This window comes from Bos mutus, chromosome 2, assembly GCF_027580195.1.
Source record: "Bos mutus isolate GX-2022 chromosome 2, NWIPB_WYAK_1.1, whole genome shotgun sequence".
In the NCBI taxonomy this organism is placed as follows: Eukaryota; Metazoa; Chordata; class Mammalia; order Artiodactyla; family Bovidae; genus Bos; species Bos mutus.
In genome coordinates, this window is record NC_091618.1 from 68,484,808 (window position 1) to 68,503,518 (window position 18,711).

Below are 18,711 nucleotides of genomic sequence, written 5' to 3' on the forward strand. Positions count from 1 at the left end.
AAGAGAACTGACAGTATGGTGTTATCTTAATTTTTAAAATAAATTGACAGTCACATTTTTTAAAAATATATCTTATTAAACAAAAGGCTATTCTGCTTTCACATTTTAAGTAATTTTTTTTTTCAATTGCTTTGGTACACTTTTATTACAAAGATTTTTATAGACATCTAATACAATTAATTATAATTGTAATTAAAGTATCACTAATTGTTCAATGAAAAAAAATGAAACTGCAGTATGAATAAAATTTTTATGCTCCGATAGATTTTTTTCCCAAGAGAATAGCCTGAGAGAGAAAATATATCTAGAACTTAGCCTAGTATGCACTTTAAAACACAACTGTGTTTAATAATGCTATCTTGGAGTTAGGAGGAGGAAATGGTTAAATGAGTACCTTTGAATTTATCTGGAATCATGGTAATTTGTATTTTTTGTTTGCAGATCTAAGTTAACTAGTTGCAAATATAAGCCACATTCCAATCCTTATCCTCACCCTCCTCTGTTGAATTCTGACACCTCCAGGACTTATAAATTGCTTAAGTATCTGTGCTGTGAGATAAATGTCTTTAGGGATCCTATGAATCTTAGAAGATCAGTAAATTTGAATATTTGTTAAATATTACTTAGTGGTAATTAAGAGTCATGACTAACTACAGAAGAGTAGAAAAAGACCTCAAAAGGATTTTTAAAAGATTAAACATACAAGCATAATGATAAAATGTTATTAATCAGCACATGGAGAAAACCACAATGAGATGGGATTGGTATGAAGTACCAACAGCAGAAGGGAACAATAACCAAAAATGTTTGTTTGTTTTGTTTCTTTTTTGATGCACCAAAGAGACTAATAAAGCAAGGAATAAATTCTGGGGGAAAAAAAAAAGATAATTAACAACCAGTAGAAGACCTCGTTTGGAGAAGGAAATGGCAACCCACGTCAGTATTCTTGCCTGGGAAATCCCATGGACAGAGGAGCCTACTGGGCTACAGTCCATGGGGTTGCAAGAGTTGGACATGATTGAGTGATTAAACTACCTACCTGCCTAACTAGAAGACCTCATTAACCTGTGTAAGGGGATGATCAATATGGGAAAGTCACACACCAGATATTCAGGTATTAAGAGTCTATTCTTAAATGCCTGACCACTAAAGGCCTATACCCATCCTCATCAAAAATATTACTTTATAATAAAGGAAACAAAATACAAAATGCATTTAAGTTTCTTCTCCAAACTAGTCTTATTGAAATTAACTTGCATTGACTTAAATCAGCAAATCATTAGCTGCCATCATTACCAATTTCTGCTTTCTACACCCTGGCCTATTTCCTACTGATGCCTTCTTTCCCACTGATTAAAACATCTCTCAATGATTCCTTAGCCTCTTCTCTAATATCCCAGAGGACCACCAAAATAAGAAACAATAGAGACTTTCCTGGTGGCCCAGTGGTTAAGAATTCACCTGCCAATGCAGGGGACACGGATTTGAACCCACATTTGGGAAGATTACACAGGCCACAGAGAAACTAAGTTCAAGTATCAACCACAACAACTAAGGCCAGGCGCTGGAGCCTGAGTACTGCAGCTACTAAAGCCCGGTACCCTGGAGCCCACGCTCTGGTAAAAGAGAAGCCACCACAGTGAGAAGCTCATACACTACAACAGAGAGTAGCCTCTGCTCGCTGCAACTAGAGAAAGCCTGTGAGCGGCAACAAAGACCCAGCACAGCGAAAATAAAAAATAAATATATTACTTAATTAAAAATGGAAAAATAAATAATAGATACTGTTCCATGCTGTTTATTAAGCTTTTTCAGGAATGTTAGCATTATCTCCCTCAAGGAAATCCATATTTTAGAAAGTGAGAAATATGCTTCATATTTCCTTGGCATTCCACAAGTATTAATACAATTACACATTGCATTCAGAGTACCTGTTCTTCTAATATCTGTGAAATGACTGATTCATTTAAAAACAGAAATGTCATTGTTATTTAGTTAATAGCCTAATTGCTAAAGTACATGAGCTGTTTGGTTTAGTCTAACAGATATATACATATGCAATCACTTCATGATTTCAACAACCACTTCTCTCTTATTAAATAAAAACACCAAACAACAAAATTTTTAGTTCATCTCTTCCACCTGACCACTCTGTTATAAACATGAAGACCAGATGTTTATTGCAAATGTACCAGTAGGAATAAATACAAAAAGTATGTGATAATTTGCTTATTTCTTTAACTTGTACAGAAGGTCTTCTGAGGCCTTGTACTATGTCTATACCATATTAACACATTTAATAGGAAATACATTGAACCTTTGTTTATCTAAAACAGTAAGCAAATAACTGTATACTATTTTTCAGTGGTGTTTGATAGCTAGATTTTGAACATTTGAAATAGTTAATTAACTATCACTTACTCATTAGGTAATCACAGCTAAATATAACCTTAAGATGGTGTGCTTAGTCACTCAGTCATGTTATGTCTGACTCTTTGCAACCCCATGGATTATAGCCCGCCAGGCTCCTCTGTCCATGTGTATTCCTCAGGTAAGAATACTGGGGTGGGTTTCCATGCAAATCTAAACAAAGAGGTCTTAATTTACCCCAAAGTTCATATACATTTATAAGAACAAAATACATTCAGTTGTTTATTTGATCATTGCTAGGCCAAACAATGATTCAGGAGAAGAGGAATGATATTGACAGAATGCAAAATTATAAAGGTAAAACACAGCAACCTCAACAAAAGGCCAGTTTTACAAAGCCTGTCTTCTACTTGATTTGCAAAATCACAATTAAAAGCAAGTCAGGAAGAATGAGAAGTAAATGGAGAGAAAAAGTTATAATGATCTGGGTTATACTAACTTTTTAAAAAAATTGGCCTTTTTATGTTTAAACTGACATAGAAAATACTGGAATAAATATTCATTCAAAAAATAATATTCTTAGAAATATTTATATAAAAAAAAAAAAGAAATATTTATTCATTTACTAAAAAGGATCAATGGGGAAGAAACAAAGCAAATGGTCACATGAGTATTTCCTATCAATAGATCTCCTGATTCGACATAATATACTAGCCCTAACGAAGAACTGATGCTTTTGAACTGTGGTGTTGGAGAAGACTCTTGAGAGTCCCTTGGACTACAAGGAGATCCAACCAGTCCATTCTGAAGGAGATCAGCCCTGGGATTTCTTTGGAAGGAATGATGCTAAAGCTGAAACTCCAGTACTTTGGCCACCTCATGCGAAGAGTTGACTCATTGGAAAAGACTCTGATGCTGGGAGGGATTGGGGGCAGGAGGAGAAGGGGACGACAGAGGATGAGATGGCTGGATGGCATCACTGACTCGATGGACATGAGTCTGAGTGAACTCCGGGAGTTGGTGATGGACAGGGAGGCCTGGTGTACTGCGATTCATAGGGTTGCAAAGAGTTGGACACGACTGAGCGACTGAACTGAACTGAACGTCACCTGAAAAGTTTTGCAAGTACTGAAGCTAAAACAAAAGGCCATTAGGTATACTTTGAGAGCATTCTAAACAACACCGAAATGATTAAAGTAATTAATTATTCATTACTTACAAAAGTAGTGTTTTCCAATAATAATGTGGTAGTATTTGTTTCTATATTCAGTTTAATGACATGTCCATTCTCGCTTTTATACACCACATCTGTATCTGCAACAACAAAGATATGAACAATTGACAAACACATTGACTAGGTAATATAATGGCTATAGAGAAGATAATGTACATAATAAACAGGCTCATTGGAACAATGACTGTTAGCCTTTAATAACCTGAGCAGATCTCTACACTTGGCTCATATTAATCCTCTTCAGTGATCAGGAAGCCTGTCTAGCCTATGGCCTATTGTGCAAAGAAAACAGGGTTAGTGAGAGGGTCACTGAGATTCTTGGCTCAACAAATGAAAAGTAATTAAAATATGGGCAACCTGCTGCCCATTCTGAGCTTAGAAAGAAGAGACAAAGAGAAGCACCTCCCATTTCTGAAGCTGTTACCGATTAGTGATGTAGTTAAACTTTAACGAGGCTGCCCCTGAAACATAACTAGACATATTTCTGAGACTGTCATTATGAACCACATTCATGCAAATTTTTTCATGTATCCAGTACTGCCACCACTCAATTTCTACTCAACTTCTTTTTCCCTTGGGATTCGAATTATGCCTCTGATATTTTGCCTGGGTTGTCTGATCAAAGGTCAAAATCTCTGAGACTGGTACAATGCCAACCATTGTATCCACTTTGTCAACTTTAAAGAGAATGCTGTCCTCAATTTAAATAGCTGCATTTAGTTTGGAGAACTGATAATGTTATATAATTTTGTGTTTAATTCAGCCACATTAACCAGGAAATTAAACCATTTTAAGAACTCTACACCTGAAAATATCAACTTGAGAAAAATTGCCAGGAAGAGTACTCAGAAGTTAAGAAAAGAAAGATATCTATATTCACATAAAAGATATATAAATTATATATAATATATACATATATATGTAATTAGATAAAAGGAAAGATACCCAAACAAAAGTAGTCTTGTCTTTTTTTTTTTTTTGCATGAGCATAACCTCCTTTTCAGTTTTACTGTTCTAAACTTCTCCATGGTATTACACTTCCCTAACCCTATGTACTTCCCTAACCCTATGTACTGAGCGCCAAAGAATTGATGCTTTTGAACTGTGGTGTTGGAGAAGACTCTTGAGAGTCCCTTGGACTGCAAGGAGATCCAACCAGTCCATTCTAAAGGAGATCAGCCCTGGGTGTTCTTTGGAAGGAATGATGCTAAAGCTGAAACTGCAGTACTTTGGCCACCTCATGTGAAGAGTTGATTCATTGGAAAAGACTTTGAAGCTGGGAGGGATTGGAGGCAAGAGGAGAAGGGGACGGCAGAGGATGAGATGGCTGGATGGCATCACCGACTCAATGGACGTGAGTCTGAGTGAACTCTGGGAGTTGGTGATGGACAGGGAGGCCTGGCGTGCTGCAATTCATGGGGTCGCAAAGAGTCGGACACGACTGAGCAACTGAACTGAAATGAATTGAACCCTACGTACAGTCTTGAAAAAAAAAAGGCAATATTGAGAGGGATTGGACCTATTATTCACAGTAAGTAAAGTTATATAAGTTACATATAACTTATATAACCCAATGGTCATCATCCATATACTGGCAGTAAATAAATACTACATGTTGGATTGTCAAGAATATGTGCAAATGCCTGACATTTTGACAGAGCAAGGTTTTCTGACTGTTCTCTAGTTATTGCAACCTTATAAATAGTAACACCTAGAAGTTATGATGAGAAGCAATTAATACTAGCAAAAATAAAGTTTGTTTTTCTTCAGCATTTCATTCAGAAGATCAAGAGCCCAATATGACTCTCCTACTAGAGTCAGGGATGACACAGAGGTCAATGATTCTTCTTGACTTCAATCAAATGGGGACAGGGACATGTTGGAAAACACAGAAAGGGAAAGATGGAAAGACATGGGCCACAGAAAAAGACAAAGTGTTTTAAGACAGAAGAAGAAGAGACAAAGATTTCCAAGTTACTATCTGAACTGTACTTAGATGTACTGAAAGATAAACATATGAGATCTTTAAAATAAGGTCTTCTGTCACCTTCTCAATTTCTTCCATCACGTACAAAAAATTTAGGTTCTTTTCATTATGAACTTTACTTGCTGACCTTTCTCATGATGTAAAAAAATAACAGGTTTTACACACATAAATATTTTATATTTATATTCTTTCCCTCTCTTCCTTTTCCTTTCTATCTCATAGTTATGGGCACAGGCTCAACAGCAACCCTGGTCACCTGTGTTACTCATTCAGTCTTGCCAGCTGACTCTGGTCTCCTGTCTTATAGCTCTCAATCAATGCTTACTTGAATCAATAGTCCAACCTCAATAAACTCACTTCATGGCAAATAGATGGGGAAACAGTGGAAACAGTGTCAGGCTTTATTTTTGGGGGCTCCAAAATCACTGCAGATGGTGACTGCAGCCATGAAATTAAAAGACGCTTACTCCTTGGAAGGAAAGTTATGTCCAACCTAGATAGCATATTCAAAAGCAGAGACATTATTTTGCCAACAAAGGTTCGTCTAGTCAAGGCTATGGTTTTTCCTGTAATCATGTATGGATGTGAGAGTTGGACTGTGAAGAAGGCTGAGTGTTGAAGAATTGATGCTTTTGAACTGTGGTGTTGGAGAAGACTCTTGAGCGTCCCTTGGACGGCAAGGAGATCCAACCAGTCCATTCTGAAGGAGATCAGCCCTGGGATTTCTTTGGAAGGAATGATGCTAAAGCTGAAACTCCAGTACTTTGGCCACCTCATGCGAAGAGTTGACTCATTGGAAAAGACTGATGCTGGGAGGGATTGGGGGCAGGAGGAGAAGGGGACGACAGAGGATGAGATGGCTGGATGGCATCACTGACTCGATGGACGTGAGTCTGAGTGAACTCTGGGAGTTGGTGATGGACAGGGAGGCCTGGCGTGCTGCAATTCATGGGGTCGCAAAGAGTCGGGCATGACTGAGCGACTGAACTGAACTGAACTGAAAAGTTCAGAGAGCATGAACAGTGATTCTTCTTCAATGGAAGTGACAAAGTAGTACATGTCATTATTGTCTCTCATTGTAAGAGGAAACCCTCAGCAGGTGATGGATTATATTGGGGTGGGGGAAGAAACATTCATTTTTATAATATTTCCCTTAGAATCAGAATAGAAGTAAATGGAGCTTGTTTGAGAAGATAAAGACTACACTTAATATTTTTAAAGTAAATTAATTGGATAATCATTTAGACTTGAAAAACATCTGTAGAGATTTGTGTTTATAAATGCCTTTGAATCTGCACTCCTGCAAATTTTACTAGTGGACTTCCAGTGTTGTATTAGTAGAAGAAACCTTTCTTTTTTAAAATTTAACTGTAACTCTCTAGGTTAACATTTGAAACAGATTTCTGCATGAATTATTTTAAAAGCATCTAACATCTGCCTTTATTAATTCTCTTTAATTTTTTTCTGGTCTTTAAATCTGATCTTCTGGGTGTCATATTTATGCTACTTTACTATTTGATTTATAATCACTAGTGGAATCTCCTAGTTTTGAAACTCCTATTATAGCATTAATAAATTACTTTCTGGAATTTATTTTACAAGTGTCACCTCATATTTTCTTTAGTATTAAGTAATGAAATATGAGTGAATTAGATCAATGAGTAAAGTGTTTTAACACAAGAAGATCAAGGTGAGTGTACTTGAAAAATTCTTAAAACACTGTATTAGACATGTCTATACAGTACTTTGATTAAATAATCTTTCTTCCTTTTCAGCTCATTGAAAGTTAAGAGTCAATTATCCTGAAGACACATTCAATTCAGTCATGCTTTTATTTTTAAATGAAAAGACATGACAAGAGAGAATCACTATCTAGCTTTTTCATCCTGAGCTATATGAATGTGTTTTTTGTGTCTGCCCCACCCCCAAATTCTTGTCATTCTAATTCCTTTTTCTATAATTTGTAGCAAAAGGAAAAAATAGTACTATATCCTAAATTTAAGTTCTTTCAGGTAAAGGTAAGCTTTTAGTTTATGCCTAGTCCACACAAAGCAGGTAGTAATGCAATTCATATTATAGTTCAGTTCTCAAATTGCTATTGAAATTTAGAACTGAGGCCTCTGCATTCACCCAGACTGTCAGGATCTACATCCACAAGATTTTACTTTTAGAGCTTGCAAGTTTTAGCCCATGAATATAAGACTGTAAATTAGTACAAAAGTTAATTTTGTTTCAGAAACTTTCTTAAAAGTAATGTATCTGAGCCATAAGCTCCCAAATCTGAGCAAATTATCAACTGTTAATTCAGTCCCTGATACCGGGAAAGATTGAGGGCAGAAAAAGAAGAGAGCAACAGAGGATGAGATGGTTGGATGGCATCACAGATTCAATGGACATGAACTTGGGCAAACTCTGGGAGATAGTGAGAGATAAAGGGGCCTGGTCTGTTGCAGTCCATGGGGCCACAGAGTTGGACACAACTTAGTGACTGAACAACCATAATTCTTATTAGTAACTGTTTCTCTAAGAGTCACTTCAAGATATTTGTCTCTCAGTGTCAATCTACCTAGGCCGTTACATCATGAAATGCACACCTCTTCAATCAGACCCTCACACTGGAAGAGCTGTCTTAACAATTCACTTCTAGATTTCCAGCCCTATACATAACCCCCATCCCATCCTACCCTACCAATCCCTCCTTCTGGACATTCTAAGACAGTCAAAATATTGCCCTCCCTGACTAAAATAGGTAATAAACTCAGCTTCGCATAACAGGTTATTCTGGGTGTTGACAGCTGATGAAATTCACTTTCCCTGAATATCTATATAAAGTCACCTTATTTTTTAATGTTATTATTGATAATTATGCATTTAATTTTAACATGATAATTTGCTTTTAATGTTTCAAAATTAAATCTATCATCCATCATCCATCTGTGGAGAGAATTTTCAAAAAGTGGAAAAAAATCTTGACAAATTGATGGCTTGAAACATTTTAATCCAAATGTGATTTTTGCCCTAAAAATCTATTTTTTAACATATCTCAAAGAAAAATTCTATGGCATCTTTTTTTTTTAATTCACACTCAATCAAATTGAAAAAATTAGAAAAAAAGAACAGTAAAACAAAATAATGAAATAATAATCACTGAAACTGTTCAAATAAATTCAGGAAGAATATGTTAAATATCAAAATAAGATTTAATCATTATTTAAAGATATCAATAGTAAATCTAGACTATTGAATTAATCATAACTGAAACACAATAGGCCCTAAACCATCTCTCCTAAAACACTGCTCATATCTGTAGAAATTTTCCTCACTTTTTAAAGACCCCCAGCTTCATATATTCACCTGTGAACATTCAGGCCATCAGAAATGGCTTATTGTCCTTTTTGTCTACCTCAAAATATCATTCCATATACATTCTTCTCTTTCCTCAGACTTCTAGAAAGAGATGCTCTTTCTTATTTCAAAAGCTAAAAAAAAAAAAAACAGCTGTTTTTTAACCAAATTGAATATGTTCCATAATTTTAAATATCTTTTTTTAAATTTTATTTTATTTTTAAACTTTACATAATTGTATTAGTTTTGCCAAATATCAAAATGAATCCGCCACAGGTATACATCTTGCCAGTTACTTGTATTTTTCATGGTGTATATATTTCTTCTCTATATTAGAAATTAATAATAATAATCACTATCATTCAGCTCTTTGCTCTTTTCCAGGCTTTTGTCCTTTCAAAATAAGCCTCAATAAATCTTCTGTACAAGGGGTTTCAGACTTAGCCTGTGTGCCCACCATACATGTAATTCTCCGTATCTCTCTGAAGCAGTTTCAGCCCTCATTCCCCTCAAATAACAAGCTGCCAACATCAAAACTGACCTGGGATAACCAAATCCAATGTGCTTTCCCCCCATGCTTATCCCCACCTTACTCAACTTTGCATTGTGTGACACTTAAAATGAGCAGAAGGATTCTTAAATCCTCTTTTGCCTTTGAACCATTATCTTGGCCTGGAATCCTTTCTTGGAACTGGAGGAATCAACCTACCTGACTTCAGGCTCTATTACAAAGCCACAGTTATCAAGACAGTATGGTACTGGCACAAAGACAGAAATATAGATCAATGGAACAAAATAGAAAGCCCAGAGATAAATCCACGCACATATGGACACCTTATCTTTGACAAAGGAGGCAAGAATAATCAATGGATTAAAGACAATACCTTTAACAAGTGGTGCTGGGAAATCTGGTCAACCACTTGTAAAAGAATGAAACTAGAACACTTTCTAACACCATACACAAAAATAAACTCAAAATGGATTAAAGATCTCAATGTAAGACCAGAAACTATAAAACTCCTAGAGGAGAACATAGGCAAAACACTCTCTGACATACATCACAGAAGGATCCTCTATGACCCACCTCCCAGAATATTGGAAATAAAAGCAAAAATAAACAAATGGGACCTAATTAACCTTAAGGCTTCTGCACATCAAAGGACATTATTAGCAAGGTGAAAAGACAGCCTTCAGAATGGGAGAAAATAATAGCAAATGAAGCAACTGACAAACAACTAATCTCAAAAATATATAAGCAACTCCTACAGCTCAACTCCAGAAAAATAAATGACCCAATCAAAAAATGGGCCAAAGAACTAAATAGGCATTTCTCCAAAGAAGACATACAGATGGCTAACAAACACATGAAAAGATGCTCAACATCACTCATTATCAGAGAAATGCAAATCAAAACCACTATGAGGTACCATTTCACACCAGTCAGAATGGCTGTGATCCAAAAGTCTACAAATAATAAATGCTGGAGAGGGTGTGGAGAAAAGGGAACCCTCTTACACTGTTGGTGGGAATGCAAACTAGTACAGCCACTATGGAGAACAGTGTGAGATTCTTTAAAAACTGGAAATAGAACTGCCTTATGATCCAGCAATCCCACTGCTGGGCATACACACTGAGGAAACCAGAAGGGAAAGACACACGTGTACCCCAATGTTCATCGCAGCACTGTTTATAATAGCCAGGACATGGAAGCAACCTAGATGCCCATCAGCAGATGAATGGATAAGAAAGCAGTGGTACATATACACAATAGAGTATTACTCAGCCATTAAAAAGAATACATTAGAATCAGTTCTAATGAGGTGGATGAAACTGGAGCCTATTATACAGAGTGAAGTAAGCCAGAAGGAAAAACACCAATACAGTATACTAACACATATATATGAAATTTAGAAAGATGGTAACAATAACCCTGTGAACGAGACAGCAAAAGAGACACTGATGTATAGAACAGTCTTATGGACTCTATGGGAGAGGGAGAGGGTGGGAAGATTTGGGAGAATGGCATTGAAACATGTAAAATATCATGTATGAAACGAGATGCCAGTCCAGGTTCAATGCAGATACTGGACGCTTGGGGCTAGTGCACTGGGACGACCCAGAGGGATGGTATGGGGAGAGAGGAGGGAGGAAGGTTCAGGATGGGGAACACATGTATACCTGTGGTGGATTCATTTTGATATTTGGCAAAACTAATACAATTATGTAAAGTTTAAAAATTAAATAAAATTAAAAAAAAAAAGTCTACACATTCTACTCAAACAGTTGTTGTCTAAACAAAGACACCCTGCAAAGCTCAACTCTGAGCTCTTTTTTTCCCAATTGCTATTCTCTGAGTGGTCATTTCTACTTCTCGCTCAGCCACTAAGTCATATCCCATTCTTTGTAATCCCATAGCAGGCCAGGCTCCTCTGTGCATGTGATTTCCCAGGCAAGAATACTGGAGTGGGTTGCCGTTTCCTCCTCCAGGGGATTTTCTGGACCCAGGGATCATGTCTCCTACAGCCCCTGAATTGACAGGCAGATTCTTGACCACTGAGCTACTTGGGAAACCTCAAAACCTCCAAAATTGATTTTTTAAACTTTTGAGCCCTGACCTCTCCTGTATGTTGGCTTTATATTTCCATTTCTATGCTAGATGACATACATGTCTTGCAGATACATAAAACATAGCAGACATATATATATATTTATGTATGTATGCATATGTATATACACATATAAGTTCATTACATCTTCTCTTTCTCTTCAACTCCTATATTAATATTGTGCCTTATGACCTCTCATTTGGAGGATTGCTTTAGTTTTTTCAGTGTTCTTTATGCCTGTAGTGTATTCCCATAACATAGTATAACATCCTAAAGAACACTTGGAATTCTCTCATATGCTTGGAAAACAGTCACTGCACTCAGGTTACTCACTGAGTGGCTTCAGCATATATTTCCCTATTTATTATCTCCTGATCTCTATTTTTAAAAAAAGCCCTAATCATCTATTGTTGAGAGTTGTCCAGAAGTCTTTTTTCACTCCCACTCTATTTTGCTTATGATATCCAGTATTCAAAGACCAAGTCCTGTCCAGAATTTTCATCTTTCCCAAAGCATTGTTAGATTCTCAGCACTTCTAACGTCTTTACTCTGTATGTCTCTTTTCTGCACTTCTACATGAATCATTTAATATTTAATCATATAATTTCTTTCAAATATTTCTACTATCTATTTTTATTCAATATCAATGTGTTTATTTTGGGTTTTCAGTTACTTTACAAATTCCAGAAACACTCTATCTCTTGTTCCTTTCAGAAGTGAAACTGCATACACACATATTCCACAGTGTATATTAACATGAATTTACTCTTCAAGTGTCTGCATTAATATGGCTTTAATATTTCATAACATTCTTGCCAGGAAGATGGGGTTGCAAATACCCTCATCATTTTATTTTTTTCAGGAACTTTCTGAAAACCCATTTATTTGAAAAATAGATTACTCAACTAATGCTCACTAAAGTAAACATTTCTTTCTCAGAACAATACATAACTCAACCAAATGACTGTTTACTATTCAAGATCTTCTCCCAAGACCTCACCTTCTAAAATTCACTAGTCCCCAACATTTCCAACACAAAACTTCAACCAGTCCTAATCAATACTACTTATTGAAAGACCTGTAAAACCACATCCCCCCAAAACCTCATAAAAAACACCTCTCCTTTGCCACTCTGTTTGGAGAATATGCTGCCCACTTTCAAGTGGGCAAGAAAGTGATCTTTACCAAGTAAGCAACAAACTCATCTCTGCTTCTTCATGTACATAAGGTTATTTTGGTGATACTTTGAGAGAACTAATATTCATCAGTTTATAATTTCTGTAGAGCAGAATAATATGGCATCCATCCCAATGAAGGATCTTAATGAATTTTTCCCTCTACTACAATATTCTTTTTAATATTTCTCAATTTAATTTATTTTTCAATTCAGTTCAGTCATTCAGTCGTGTCTGACTCTTTGTGACCCCATGAACCACAGCACGCCAGGCCTCCCTTTCCATCACCAACTCTCGGAGTCCACCCAAACCCATGTCCATTGAGTCAGGGATGCCATCAAACCATCTCATCCTCATCATCACCTTTTCCTCCTAGCCGTCAATATTTCCCAGCATCAGAGTCTTTTCCAGTGAGTCAGCTCTTCGCATTAGGTGGCCAAAGTATTGGAGTTTCAGCTTCAGCATCAGTCCTTCCAATGAACACCCAGGACTGATCTCCTTAGGATGGACTGGGTGGATCTCCTTGCAGTCCAAGGGACTCTCAAGAGTCTTCTCCAACACCACAGTTCAAAAGCATCAATTCTTTGGAGCTTAGCTTTCTTCACAGTCCAACTCTCACATTCATACATGACCACTGGAAAAACCATAGCCTTGACTAGATGGACCTTTGTTGTCAAAGTAATGTCTCTGCCTTTCAACATGCTATCTAGGTTGGTCATAACTTTCCTTCCAAGGAGTAAGCGTCTTTTACTTTCATGGCTGCAATCACCATCCATAGTGATTTTGGAGCCAAAAAACATAAAGTCAGCCACTGTTTCCACTGTTTCCCCATCTATTTGCCATGAAGTGATGGGACCAGATGCCATGATATTAGTTTTCTGAATGTTGAGCTTTAAGCCAACTTTTTCACTCTCCACTTTCACTTTCATCAAGAGGCTCTTTAGTTCCTTTTCACTTTCTGCCATAAGGGTGGTGTCATCTGCATATCTGAGGTTGTTGATATTTCTCCCAGCAATCTTGATTTCAGCTTGTGCTTCTTCCAGTCCAGCGTTTCTCATGATGTACTCTGCATAGAAGTTAAATAACCAGGGTGACAATATAGATCCTTGACATACTCTTTTTCCTATTTGGAACCAGTCTGTTGTTCCATGTCCAGCTCTAACTGTGGCTTCCTGACCTGCATATAGGTTTTTCAAGAGGCAGGTCAGGTGGTCTGGTATTCCCATCTCTTTCAGAATTTTCCATAGTTTATTGTGATCCACACAGTCAAAGGCTTTGGTATAGTCAATAAAGCAGAAATAGATGTTTTTCTGGAACTTGCTTCCTTTTTCCATGATCCAGCGGATGTTGGCAATTTGATCTCTGGTTCCTTGACCTTTTTTAAAACCAGCTTGAACATCTGGAATTTCATGGTTCACGTATTGCTGAAGCCTGGCTTGGAGAATTTTGAGCATTACTTTACTACTGTGTGAGATGGGTGCAATTGTGTGGTAGTTTGAGCATTCTTTGGCATTGCCTTTCTTTGTGATTGGAATGAAAACTGACATTTTCCAGTTCTGTGGCCACTGATGAGTTTTCCAAATTTACTAACGTATTGAGTGAAGCACTTTCACAGCATCATCTTTCAGGATTTGAAATAGCTCAACTGTAATTCCATCACCTCCACTAGCTTTGTTCATAGTGATGCTTTCTAAGGCCCACTTGACTTCACATTCCAGGATGTCTGGCTCTAGGTGAGTGTGAGTGATCACACCATCATGATTATCTGTGTTGTGAAGATCTTTTTTGTACAGTTCTGTGTATTCTTGCCACCTTTTCTTAATATCTTCTGCTTCTTTTAGGTCCACACCATTTCTGTTCTTTATTGAGCCCATTTTCACAGGAAATGATCCCTTGGTATCTCCAATTTTCTTGAACAGATCTCTCGTTTTTCCATTCTACTGTTTTCCTCTATCTCTTTGCACTGATCGCTGAGGAAGGCTTTCTTATCTTTCCTTGCTATTCTTTGGAACTCTGCATTAAAATGGGCATATCTTTCCTTTTCTCCTTTGCTTTTCACTTTTCTTTTCACAGCTATTTGTAAGGCCTCCTCAGACAGCCATTTTGCTTTTTTGCATTTCTTTTTCTTGGGGATGGTCTTAATTCCTGTCTCCTGTACAATGTCATGAACCTCTGTCCATGGTGCATCAGGCACTCTATCAGATCTAGTCCCTTAAATCTATTTCTCACTTCCACTGTATAATCATAAGGGATTTGATTTAGGTCATATCTTAATGGTCTAGTGGTTTTCCCTACTTTCTTCAACTTAATCTGAATTTGACAATAAGGAGTTCATGATCCAATATTTTAGCCACCTGATGTGAAGGGCTGACTCATTTGAAAAGACCCTGATCCTGGGAAAGATTGAGGGCAGGAGGAGAAAGGGACGACAGAGGATGAGATGGTTGGATGGCACCACTGACTCAATGGACATGAGTTTGGGTGAACTCTGAGAGTCGGTGATGGACAGGGAGGCCTGGCGTGCTGCAGTTCATGGGGTGGAAAGAGTTAGACACGACGGAGTGACTGAACTCAACTAAACTGAAGTCAACATTAATCAATATAAGCCCTATGATACTGATTTAATTAAGATGTTAAATGAAATATTTGAAATATATATAAACTATACAGAGAGATACAGACAGAGATATTTTCTCTGTATGCTAGATCAGTGTTTGATAAACTCTGGCAGTTGATGTGGTCTAGATTTGGGGGCACCAAACTTTCCCCACAGTCATGATTACTCATTTACATGATTATTTATTATGTATTGTAACTGTATTTGCACTGCAATAGCAGATTTTAGTAGCTGCAACACACATTATATGACTCACAAAACCTAAAACATTTAGTCTCTGATAACTTTAAAGAAAAATCTGATGACTTCTGTGTTGTTTGTTTCATTCAAAGAACATATCTTTCACTTTACTTACCATATTTATAAATGTTAGATTAGTCCCTGATCATTGCAATGTCACTAGAAGAATTATTTTTGGATCCCCCAAATAACTATACACATGAAAGAATTTTTGTTTCCCAATCTGCCATGAGAGGTATATTTACCTTAAAATTGGATCTGAATTCCTGTTAAGTAGGATAAAGACAAATGTAAAAAATAAATGTTATATTCCTAAAAGTTTGTAATCAGAATAAAAGCTGTCTTAATTTAAATGTTGTCATAATTCTGAGTAATCATCATTAATTCATATGGAAATGTCAATCCTATGAATGACACTTCCTGTGATAAAGAGCCCTTTACAGACTAGATGGAACCATTGATGACCACTCAACTAAATGATGTTATTTTGATCTGTAGCTAAAATTTGAATAGCAGCATTTCTTATATGATCATTTCATTTTTTAGATTATTTGCAAAATAGTCACCTAAGAGAAAACTTAAATACTACTCTCCAGAATTTAAAATACGTCTTCCTACTAGAAGGTCTGTTTGCACAGCAGTAGCAAATAAATCAGAGAAGGCGATGGCACCCCACTCCAGTACTCTTGCCTGGAAAATCCCATGGACGGAGGAGCCTGGTGGGCTGCAGTCCATGGGGTTGCGAAGAGTCAGACATGACTGAGCGACTTCCATGCATTGGAGAAGGAAATGTCAACCCACTCCGGTGTTCTTGCCTGGAGAATCCCAGGAATGGGGGAGCCTGGTGGGCTGCCGTCTATGGGGTCGCACAGAGTTGGACACGACTGAAGCGACTTAGCAGCAGCAGCAAATAAATACCACTTGTAAGTGTTTTTTAACTTTCTTCAGTTAAAATTTTCAAAAATAAAAACATAAATTAATAAAAAATAAAATTTTCAAAAATAACAACGGCTTTACCAAAGCTTTCTTAATGTCAAACACATATATCTCTCTTGAGTGGTCCCATCTACTGAAGTTTGAAAGTAAAAAGAAGACAGACTCATGTCTTCCCTTCACCAAGCATCTTACATGAAATATAAATGACAGCTAGGATCTGAAAGGTTTAGAAGTCTACACTATGATGACACATACAAAGAATAGAGCTTATTTTAAGGTAACATGTAAACTTAAAAATATAAAGATAAAATAACAGACTGTGAAAACACTTAAATCACTTCTCTCTTCTCTAATTTTGTTTTTGTTTTAGTCAGCCCCTGGGCTGGTGGTGGTGCTAGTGGTAAAGAATCCACCTACCAATGCAGCAGATATCAGAGACATGGGTCAATCCCTGGGTTGGAAAGATGCCCTGAAGGAGGGATCAGCACCCTACATTAGTATTCTTGTCAGAAGAATCCCATGGACAGAGGAACCTGGTAGGATACAGTCCATGGGGTCTCAGTCAGACATGACTGAGCATCTGAGCACAAAACTTCTCTCAATTTTTCCTTAGGCTAGAAAGAATAAACTGTGCTGACCACAGCCTCCAAATGTACATTTGTGGATGGGCAGTCACTAGCAATTCTATGCAAGAGAAAAGCCTTCTTTTAACAGGGTTCCATTCCTGTAAGGCACCTCACTGTATGAGAAGGTACCATCTGGCTCTCAACACATTGCCCTGTGATGATTTGTCTGTTGCTATGACTAATAAACTCTCTTTGTCTGTGATCCATAGGCTTCATGTATATATATATATATATATATATATATATATATGTGAGCTAACAAGCAGAGAAAAATTTCAGACAATTTAGTTACTGCTTTACAAGTTATCCTTCCTCAGTTCTAAACATCTCCTCCTTTTCTCTCAAGGTTTTAATTTTAATATTAATTTCAACATCATTAATAACACGGTCTCAAATTGCATAGTGACATTTAATTAACAATAATAAATCAAATAATCTACACCAAACTTGTAAATTAGAGACTCAAAATGAACATTAACTCTACACATCCAATTTGTGCTTGAATCTTACAACACTGACTGCCATTTAAAGCTCTGAAATCCACTATTTATATATACAGATAGATAGGTAGATTAGATAGATATCTATTTATACTTAGATATAAATATCTATATCTACATGTCTATATCTAAATATGTATATATTAACTACTTGGATCTTGTGTGACCAGTTCATGTACTTTAGTCAATTTCCATTAACAACTGACATTGTTCCACTGACAAACATGCTTACTCTCTACTATATTTGATAAGGTTATGTCCTTCTTATCAAGATACAGTATCTTAAAATGGGTCTTCCAGTTGAATGGACAGATGGATCTGTTACCTTTCCCTATCTAGTGCCAGCTTATCTCAGGCAGATTTTCATCCTATGAAAATGTTTTTCCAGTCATGTTTATTATTAAAACCCTCAAGATAACAAAAGAAAAAGACATACATTAAAGGCAGTAACTTTTTGCTTCTTTTCTGATTATAAAGTAATATTTACTCATTACAGAAAATTTGTATAATGATAATATACCAAGGAAAAATAACTGAAATTTTAATGTGTTTCCTTACAAAACTTGTAGTTGATATCTCAACATAAGTCAGGCCTTCCATCCCTTTTACTCCTCTTAAAATTGTAAATTAGGCATTATACCTTACCATTAAAAATTCTCCACTGGCTATTTCAAATGTTTAATAGTTTCAGTTCAAATGGACATTATATAAAGAAAAATAAATTAGGGCATCATAGTTGGAAATAAAGAAAAGAAAAAGCAAAAACATTTTAAAATACAATAAAGTAAATGTAGATATTTTAGCCCTGAACATAGTTTCACAAAATAGCACTGACGAATTTTTTTGTTGTACAACTAATTAATACATCTAAACAACAGATGCTGTGACTTTTCAAATGCATAATTACATACCTTTATCAATTTCTGCATTTTCAGTTAAATCTCTAGAGATTAAAATTGATCACTGCACTAAAGAAGCATATATTTGAACCATAAGGTAAGACTTAATTGAATAGGAAATTAATTTAGTGGAGTAAAATGGAAGTATTGCATTGCTTTTAACAGAAACAACTTTG

General features: G+C 36.4%; 1 protein-coding gene across 1 annotated transcript in view; it reads right to left on the bottom strand.

The window, feature by feature from the left end:
* Positions 1-18,711, bottom strand: part of DPP10 (dipeptidyl peptidase like 10) — an 800,722-nt gene that overhangs the window by 386,413 nt on the left and 395,598 nt on the right. Inside the window, exon 4 of the mRNA XM_005898074.2 lies at positions 3,590-3,684. Within this exon, the coding sequence (XP_005898136.1) occupies positions 3,590-3,684 (95 nt within the window). The remainder of the gene's footprint in view (positions 1-3,589; positions 3,685-18,711) is intronic.